The 9,836-nt window shown below is 40.9% G+C and overlaps 1 protein-coding gene across 1 annotated transcript; it reads left to right on the top strand.

Annotated features, from left to right (window-relative positions):
• Positions 1-4,365: 4,365 nt before the first annotated feature.
• Positions 4,366-5,971, top strand: dcstamp (dendrocyte expressed seven transmembrane protein; the record flags this gene model as incomplete). The annotated part of the gene is made up of 3 exons (XM_083900004.1): positions 4,366-5,421; positions 5,509-5,841; positions 5,924-5,971. Exons 1-3 carry the CDS (start codon positions 4,375-4,377, stop codon positions 5,969-5,971), a joined length of 1,428 nt encoding a protein of 475 aa, XP_083756130.1. The 5' UTR covers positions 4,366-4,374.
• Between the last annotated feature and the right edge of the window lie 3,865 nt (positions 5,972-9,836).

A 9,836-nucleotide genomic window follows, 5' to 3' on the forward strand; every position in this document is an offset into this window, starting at 1 on the left:
CAGTGTGTGGACTGATAGCGTTGTTGTAGCAGCCAGTGTTGCGATTACAGGTCACGCCCCCCCTGGTTACACTGCATGCTTGATGTTGTGTCTTCTGAGCCTGTTTCTAGGGGTGCAAATGTGATCCTGTGTTTTGAGCTAAAGCATCACGCACATCGTGCACATGGCGAAGCGTGTTGCAAAACGCCTGGCGGCCGGGATTGCCGGGTGTTGTTGTTGTTGTTTGGAGGAAGCTGGAATGCACTCCTTAGCACGAGGAATATGTCAGTTCCAGGTTTTCATCCAATTCGAAGCCATGGGGGTCAGTGCTGGGAACCACTGAATGAGTTCTACAGAAGCCCTTTTCGAATGAAAAATAAATGTTTTACTTTGATTTATTTTTTTTCTTGTTTTTTTTTTCTTTTCATTTGTTTTATTTTTTTCTTTAAATGTCATTGTACTTGTATCTGAAGGGCGTGATAGTGTTTCTTAACCAGATGCTTGGTCACGCCACGCCAACAGACCTAGCTGTGTAGATGGAGTTTTGCAGACTATCACTTTGGGTGAGGTGTGTCCCAGCTTGTATCCACACTCCCCCAAAACCTAAAAGAGAAGCCCCACATATTATGTACTGAATCAACCTGCACTGGTGAATCAGAGGCAATACTCAAGTGGCTAACATCAACACTCCAGAATATACAGTAACAACCCAAACCCCATTAAAAGATGTACAATCTACCATCATTCTTTCTCTGTTGATATATTGTATGAAAATTAAATGAGAAAAAAATATTTTTTCCTTTTTAGTTCATTTGCATGGACACAAATTTAGCTGAAATAAAAAAAAAAGAAAATTATTTTCTTGAGGCTGCAACTTGCAAAAAAAAGGATGAAAAATGAATAAAATAGATCAGCCATTTTCAACAATTTCTATTATTTTTAAAGATAAATTTCACTAGTGCATGGTTTTCAAGGGGAGTGAATGCAACATCGTGATTCCAAAAAAAAAACAAAAAAACATTGTTTATCATTCTTTAAGACCATTCGTGAGTCTGTGTTTTGCAGACATTCAGATAAACGAAACTTAAGGAAAAAATTTTGGAGTTATTTAACAGAAAATGTTTATGTGACAAAAAAGTGAAAATGAAAATAAATGTAAATGATTTATTTCATTGTAAAAAAGGCTCAAGCCTTATAAAGATAAACATTATGTGCAAATTGTACATGTTTCTCTTTTTCTTCCTTGTCCCAGGGTTACCTCTCATTGTACTATTCATTGCTACCACCGTTCAGTCCCCTGATACTGTCCAGATTTTAGGACTGTTGGTTATTTTACAGTTCTTGTTTCAGTATGTATTTTATTTTCGGGTTTGGTTTGTTTAACAAGCATGTTGAAAAGGATTTTCTGCAACATGGCTTGGGCACACCTTACAGTAACTCAGCATGTTTTGATAAAGATGATATTTGGAAATTTTGCAGTTTCTTGTACAGTGCATGTCAACTTCATTACTTTTCTCCCTCACTTTAAATTGAACTCTACAGCAAATTAGTTCTTGGTCTTCAACGGGCCAATTATTGAAGTTTCAACAAAAAAACATTCCACCCACCCACCCCCAAAACCCCCCGAGGTCATGTTTTCTTTCAGGTTTTTGAGAAAAAAAAAAAAGTGACGAGGAAAATATTTTATATTTCATGGAGGTTGACGAAACAATTGTGATTGCAAGTGTATTTTATTTCAGTATTGTTGACGAACATGCAAAAATAATCTATTGGTACAGCAAGAGGTCTATACCTAATCAAGAGGCAGGAAACGTGTAAGAGATTTGTGTTGCTGCGGTTAAATTTTACTGGCACTGTATGTGAAGAAGAGCTAATCACAAGTTCAAATAAGGGATATTGCCACAGAATTTTTTTTTTTCTTGTTTTATGAAAATGAAATTAATTTACTATATTTTTGTTAGTTTTATTTAAAAGCCAAGACCAGTTTATTTTTTATTTTCTATTTTTAGTAATTACAAATACTTCTCATGTCTGGGAGGTATATGAATCTTATAGTTGCAGTATGTCTGGATGATATTGAACTGAGGCATTATTCCTTTTCCATGTGGTGAAGATGCAATTTAATGTCAAAGAAAAACCTTATTGCTGGAACAGGCGACAGTATATATTTTCATTTTCATTTTCATTGTACATACCTTTAGATGTCAGAATTTGAATAAACAAGCTACCAGAAAAAGATTGATAGGCTCTTTTGGAACAGGAAGAATGCCTCAAGTGATGACAAAGACATATGTTATTTATCCTTTTGAATGCCTTTTAATTTTCTCTTTTTGGTGCAATGTGTTAATGCCAAGGCTATGTCTTGGTTAAGTATGGTTGAGTACAGAGATTTATGTAAGTTATTTTTCAAATTAAAAATAAAAAAAATGATATTACACTGATGCAGCGTGTTGAGTGATAAGATGGACATCACGATGTCTGTTATTGTGATGTGATGTGAGCACATATAAGAGTTTAAATTGAGTCGAGCAAAGTTGGACGCATTGTCTGCGTCAGTCTGCACAGCGTCAGTTGACGCTAGCCAGCGACCCCTGTTGGCTCACTTTAAAGGGGACATATGCAAAATCAACTTTTTAATCATATCAATCCTTCATATTCAGTGAGCAAAGTGTGAAAAAAGCTGACTCACTCATGTTTTTGTGGTCCTCCTCAGTCTAATTACAGGAGATGAAACACACGATGTTGAATTCCGCACTCATTGGGACGTCACAATGCGCTAAAATCCTGGAATTGTTCTCTTGCGGAGCCCCGCTTTGTCTGTAAATCACGCGAGAGTGCTGGTGAGGGCAACGGTATCCGAAAACCGGAAGTCCGCAAAAAGTTCTATTCTTGGCTCCACAGTGCAGCACAGAGTCCTACACAAACTTCCAGCCTCAGAGGATTTATCTGTCCACTGGATACATGTTATATATGACGGCAATGTGCCTGCTAGAGCCTGCAAATGATCACTTTTCCAAATGCTAACTGCTGTTAGCTCCCAGTAGCCTCTGTGGCTAATGTCATTTCCTGTCCCTTTTTTTTATGTGGACCTAAAGAGATACTACTAAACAGAGCTTTCTGAACAGGGCTGTTTTGGCAGGGTGATTGAACTGCTATGGTGCTTCATTTTTATGATATTTTGACCAAAGCATGTCACAGACATGTTCATTAGGACACCAGGGAACTAGTTTGCACTCTATGGGGTGCACACCTGCATAAATACAATTTAATTAATTCAGCCCATTGATATGGCCCTCAACAATATTTTATGTTTCTCAGGTAACCCCTTGCAGAAAATAATTGCCCACCCCCTGTTCTAAATGGTTTACCCAGGTGTATGTCCAAAAAGAGACAGTAAAGTCAAATTATCATTATTGTCATGTTAGAAAATCAAAATAGACAAAACATAAAACAGTCCAAGAGATGTGAAAATGTTGATGTCCAGACCAAAAACTAATGTCATAACTTTCAAACCTTCAGTGCTGAAGTTATTGCAGTGTTACAGTCGAGTAAAAATATTATTAACATTTATTTATTTTGTAGCATATACTCTATATTAAAGCTGGATTAGACAACTTTTTGACATAAAACTGATTTCCCAATGTGAAGGCAATAGAGAAAAGACACTTGTTTATAACGATCCCATTAGTATTGCTTTCATCAGGGTTTGCATCAAAATAGGTCATTGATTAATGAGACTGACTCATTCCCTGCTCCGCTTTAGTTTTTGTGCAGGCCAGTTGCACACAAAACTTCACACTGGAAATTTGGGAAGCTGCTGCTGCTATGAGGAACCACCAGACTTTATCCAGTTACTTTTTCCATTTGACATCAACATGAATACCACACACATTTTCAAATGAACTGTGAGAGAAGGAAAACAGAGAAAACGTCACATACACAACCAAAACACATAATATGTGTTTCATTTATATATTATATAAATTAAATGCTCCCATTTCACCTTGTGAGTATTTAAGTTGTCTATATAAACATTTACTCATAACTGTGTGTGGTTTTCAGTCATTGGGAATGATTCTGGTTTCATAGCATTCTACTCAAGGCACAGAATTCATTTTAGAGCATTGTTTAATGTTCTAAAGTATCTACTGTGGATCTCTTTAGCTTTGCAATCTTTTTATTTTTGTTTCTGCTTCTTCTTTTGGCAAAAAAAAAAAATCAGGATGACTAAATGATGACAAATGACTGTGGTTTGAGGGAAGTTCCTGTTTTTTGGTTGTATTTAAAGAGTCCGCAAACCTTGCGCGCACACAAGACTAGATGCTTTGATAAATACAGGGGGTTGTTTTGTTTGTGCTTTACATTTTCTATTTTGATTTCCCTTTGACATCCAGGATGCTAACCTCTTGGCTTACAGTAAAACAGAGTCTAGAAGATGTAGGTTCTCTGGCTGTGGATGTTTTTACAACTGGTAAAAGGGGTGGCTTGCAAAGAACTATCATCCTCCTCCTTACCTGTATCTTGTCCAGTCTGCTGCTCAGCACGCTGCTCCTCCTGTACCTTCTCTACACTCTGGACTATGACATTGCAGTGGCTGGAGGGATCGCTGCCTCTTTTGGGACAATGCTTACCATCGCTCTCTTCTTATCAAAGAAAGTAAGATGCTTAGGCACTCTCTTTATGATCTCTATTTTCATGAAGAAGAGTCGGACCTTGCTGCTCACTGCGGGTACCAGTTTGGTTGTTGTGAAAAATATCCGCAACACCTTGGAGAACCTCACAGGCCTTCTCAGAAGTATGATATGCAACCTCAAGGCAAAGAAAGCAGCCATCGCCGCTCCATTCAGTAACTATGTCAAGATGTTGAAGTGGATAGGAAACATGCTCAAAGGGATCACAGACCTGGGAGTAGTGAACCTCGATCCCCAGCTCAAGGTTTCTCCGAAACTGGAATCAGAAAAATTCAGGGAGAAACTCGGTGAAACAGAGCAGAGGCTGAATGAGACTGTGAAATATGTACAGTCCCTCGTGCATACGGTCTCCTCTGTGACCGACAGGATGTTCCCCGCTATCAGCTTCCTTCTGCTCATGCTGTTCATAGCCTTGCACATAAAGAAATACTGCAGTGACATGAAATACCAAAACAGGTTCATCAGCAGCAGATTTATTCACTTTGACGAGAAGCAGAAGGCAGAAGGAAAGCCCCACATCCTTCCCCTCACTCAAGAGGAGAGGAAGATGTTCATCGCGCTCACCTCCGTCTGTCCCACTGCCAGAGAGAGGAAGGCTGTACTTAAGTTCGGTGTTTCTGTTGTATGCCATTTTGTGGCTTGGGTCATATTTATAACTGTGGATGCCTTATTGTATTGTTTTGTGGATATTGTGACGACAAAGTTGTCAGAGCTGGAACCATTCCATGTCCCCTTGTTAATGAGCATCAAAGTAAGTGTGTCTGCACAAATCTTAATGACGTGTTACATTTATTTCTGTCAGACAGACACTGATAATTGTTTTTTTTTATCTTTTCAGGGTGTTGCCACTTTAATTGGTATCTCATTTAACGAGGAAAACCACCAAAAAGACTTTTCCTACTCTGTGACCTTGTTCGAAAAGGAGTGCCTTCCTAAACCCAAGCTGCTGCTCTATGAATCCATATTTCCACTGGCTGTCATTCTGCTCATCCTGCTCATTATGGCCCTGGTGGCTGCCAAAGTGGTTCAGCTCAGACTGATGGTCTGTGAGCGATTCTTCTCCACTGCTGCAGAGGAGCGAGTGGAGTATTTGCACGCCAAAATCCTACGGAAGAGATCGAAAAGGAGGAATGAGGAAGACAACTGCAGCCTCAGATCGCTAATTGCAAAGGTTTGTGTTGCCATATTTTCGAAAAATAATGATGATAAAAAGGCTGAGAATTTCACATGTTTTTCTTTTCTTTCCTTGCCAGCTACATTTCTGGTTCCCGCTGCTCTTTCGACCAAAAGAAGATTCATAACGTATCAGTCAGTCAAACCATCAGGAATCAAATGGCAAAAGATGTCCTGCCATGTTTCTAATGACTGGAGACTTTGTAAAAAGCCTCAATGGAGTGCCATGAAATATGGTACAGACTTCATTCTTAGCCCTTGGTGGCTCTTTGTGAACCAACACCAGGTCAAGCTTTTAATTGTTGTGTCCTCGTCTTATTAATTCCCATTTTGATGGAGCCATGGAGATAGAGAACACCTCACTTATAGGCACACTGCAATTCAGTGTAAAGCAGCTTGTTATGTTAAATTACAGGTTAATGTGAAGAATGCTCCTCACCATGGAGAACGGTTTATCAAGGGAACACTTTCACATCGTTAACAGCCAACCAAATTACTGATGACAGCTTTAATGAGCACTCAGAGCAACTACACATTTCATTTGACTTTACATATAACATCATGTTCTTCATATAAAAAGGCTCAAATCTTTGAGCAAGATTACACATAGATTATAATAATGCCACAAAACAAAACAATAACTTGGAGCTGAGTGAACATCTTGTATTTTTCTTCTGTTCCTCAAATGTTTATTTTCAGTCATGGACTCTGTGAATAGAATGGTGTTACGGTCTCCAAACAATTAAATAAATAAATCAGTGGCTCAAATTGGAGACCTCAACATAAAAGAAGGACACCAGAAAATGGAACATTTTAACATGTTTATTCACAAACTTTTCCCACAGGGAAATAAACATATTTTACGAAAACTATAAATACTTTACCAAATAAAGAATCGTCAAACCAAAAGGACCTGGAGATGCCAGCCAAACTCAGCAAAATGGAGGGGGGACCAGGCCACCCCCTATAGGGACGTCGAAGCTGGTTCCCTCTCCCTCCCTGACAAAACCAAAGTATGAACTAAAGCTAAGCGAAAAGTAAGACTACCGGCCATCTCCAAGCCAAAGGAAAATAACAACTAAATTAAATATTACTAAACAGAAAAGTATTTAACAAATCATACGGTGGGACTAAGATGTTGCTGGGTCTGAGCCTCGTGAGAAACTGAGCTGCTGGCTTATATAGCAGGCTGGTAACTGGGTGGCAATGATTGTGGATCTGCTGCAGGTGTGTCAGCCTGAGTGAGCCAGCCTGATGAGGAGAGAAAGAACATGCAGCAATTAAAGGACTGTCTGAGTGAGGGAGTGAGTGAGTGAGTGAGTGAATGAGTGAGTGAGGTCATGGCCACACGCAACACCCCCACCCTATGATGGCGAATACCGGGAGTGCAACGTGAGGTCATTCACTCGTCAGAAAAGGAGCGTGACAATGTGTCGGCCATGAATTACATCACTCGATATACCTACAATATCATCTTGGTCATCCTGAGATTCAAGAGAAGGAACACTGCCGTTGCTAGACAATGCCAGAGTTACCTTGTCACCATCAGCAATTCCTACGCTGGCCAGCCCTGGTGCAACATTGACCTGTGAACCATCAGAAGGGGTGGAAACAGACTTATACTCCCTGTCAAAATAAGGCTTCAACATATTAATATGACATAGCCTACTACGCCGCTGACGTTCAGGGGTGTCAATGATGTAGTCTCGATCGCCCACCCTCTTTTTGACTTGGTAAGGGCCGCTATAACGCGCCTGCAGAGAAGAGCCAGGAATAGGCAATAAAACCAGCACTTTATCGCCAGGACTAAAACTCCTGCTTTTTGCATCCTTGTCAAACCATCTCTTCATTTTGCCCTGTGCAGCGGTCATGTTTTGCTTTGCCAATTCACAAGCACGTTGAAGTTTGAAACGAAACTTTGACACATAGTCGAGCAGATTTTGTGGTTTGCTTTTACCCAACCACTTCTCCTGCAAGAGTTTAAGGGGCCCTCTCACAGTGTGTGCAAACACCAGCTCTGCGGGACTAAAGCCGAGGGATTCTTGTACCACCTCGCGAGCGGCAAAGAGAAGGAGATGGACACCCTCGTCCCAGTCCCTGTCAAACTCAAGGCAGTAAGTGCGCAACATAGACTTTAATGTCCTATGAAAACGCTCGATGGCTCCCTGACTCTCTGGGTGATAAGCGCTCGAACACAAATGAGTGATGTTAAGCTCTTTCATAACTTGAGCAAAAACACGTGACATAAAATTACTTCCCTGGTCGGATTGGACAATTTTGGGAAGGCCGAACACAGAGAAGAACTTGACCAAGCCTTTAACAACAGCTGGAGCTGTAATAGAACGCAAAGGAATGGCCTGGGGAAAGCGAGTTGCTGTACACATTATAGTTAACAAGTACTTGTTACCACTCTTGGTGCGATGGAAAGGCCCAACACAGTCAATTTGCACACGCTCGAACGGCTCACCAATAACAGGGATTGGATAAAGTGGATATGGAGAGATGGCTTGAGTTTTAGCAATCTGGCAAACATGACAAGTTTTACAATGGTGACGCACGTCCCCTTTTAGCCCCGGCCAGAAAAAGTACCGCAAGATACGATCAAAAGTCTTATTAATTCCTAGGTGACCAGAAAGTGGATTATCATGTGCTAGTTTCAAAATCTCACTTCGATATGTTTGAGGGATAACGATCTGTTCCACCACCCCCCAACTATCATGGCCAGATAACTGTGGAGGTGTCCACTTGCGCATGAGCACGTTACCTTTTAGGAATAACCCTGTTGGCAAGTCATCTAACTTCTCTTCTGAAGTCACACATTCAAAGAGGGGAGCGAGTGACGCATCCCGCCTTTGATCGGCAACTAGCTGCTCACGTGACATGCAAACCTTGGAGTCAAGTTGAGGCAAAACAGAACGGACAGGGACCTCTGGAGAGGCAGGTGGAGAAGTTGAACAGTCAACCAGAAAACTGTCTGACAATTCCACCTCAGCCTCCAGTTTTTGGCGCTCGGCCATTGCCCGCCTCACAGCACAGACAGAAAACACTTTAGGAAATTTCAATGCCAAATCGTCAGAGTTTTCCGGCAGAGGGACAGAAATTACCTCTGGATTAATGAGCAATTTGCCACCAGCCAAATCATTGCCCAAGAGCAGAGTCACCCCCTCGATTGGGAGTTGTGCACGGATCCCCACCTTAACGCACCCCTTGACCAAATCTGACTCAAGATAGATGTTATGAAGTGGCAGGCCCACATTTTGCATATCAAAACCTCTAACAAGCACATCTGATTTAACAGCAGATTTATCTGAAAATGGCAACACATGCTCCAAGATTACAGATTGGTTGGAAGCAGTGTCCCTAATGATATGAACTGGTACTTTAGTGTCCCCCTCTGTCAAAGAGACAAAACCTTTCATTAAAAAGGGCTGGAATTCAGGGTCAGGACTGCGCACCGGCTCTGCTGAAGTTGAAATCAAAGACTCTCTTTTAATTAACACAACAGATTTCGGTGGTTGAGACTTGTTTTTAAGAGTAAAGCATTCGTTAATGGTGTGACCATTTCTCTTGCAATAACTGCAAGTTGGTCTCTCCTTTACACTCTGCCCACTGTCTGATTTTTCGGGCTTCTCTTCACCCTCCCGTTTAACAAATGGAACATAGGTTTTTATCTGAACATTGTCTGAGTGAGAAGAGCTATATTTGTCCGAGTGAGGAATGTTAGACTTGCGCCATGAGTAAGAACTACGCTCTGACACAGGAGTCCTCTCAAAACTGTACCTATGGGTGAGCACATACTCATCTGCAAGGACAGTTGCAGCTGCGAGTGTCAAAGCCTTTTGCTCATTAATATAGGTTGCCAGGCTATCTGATAAACAGTTTTTAAACTCTTCTAGCAGGATGAGCTCACGTAACCGTTCAAACTCCGTTACTTTAGATGAATGACACCATCGGTCAAACAGAGCCTCTTTCTCCCGACCAAACTCAGAAAAG

Source organism: Microchirus variegatus (genome assembly GCF_963457635.1).
Source record: "Microchirus variegatus genome assembly, chromosome: 1".
Lineage (NCBI taxonomy): Eukaryota > Metazoa > Chordata > Actinopteri > Pleuronectiformes > Soleidae > Microchirus > Microchirus variegatus.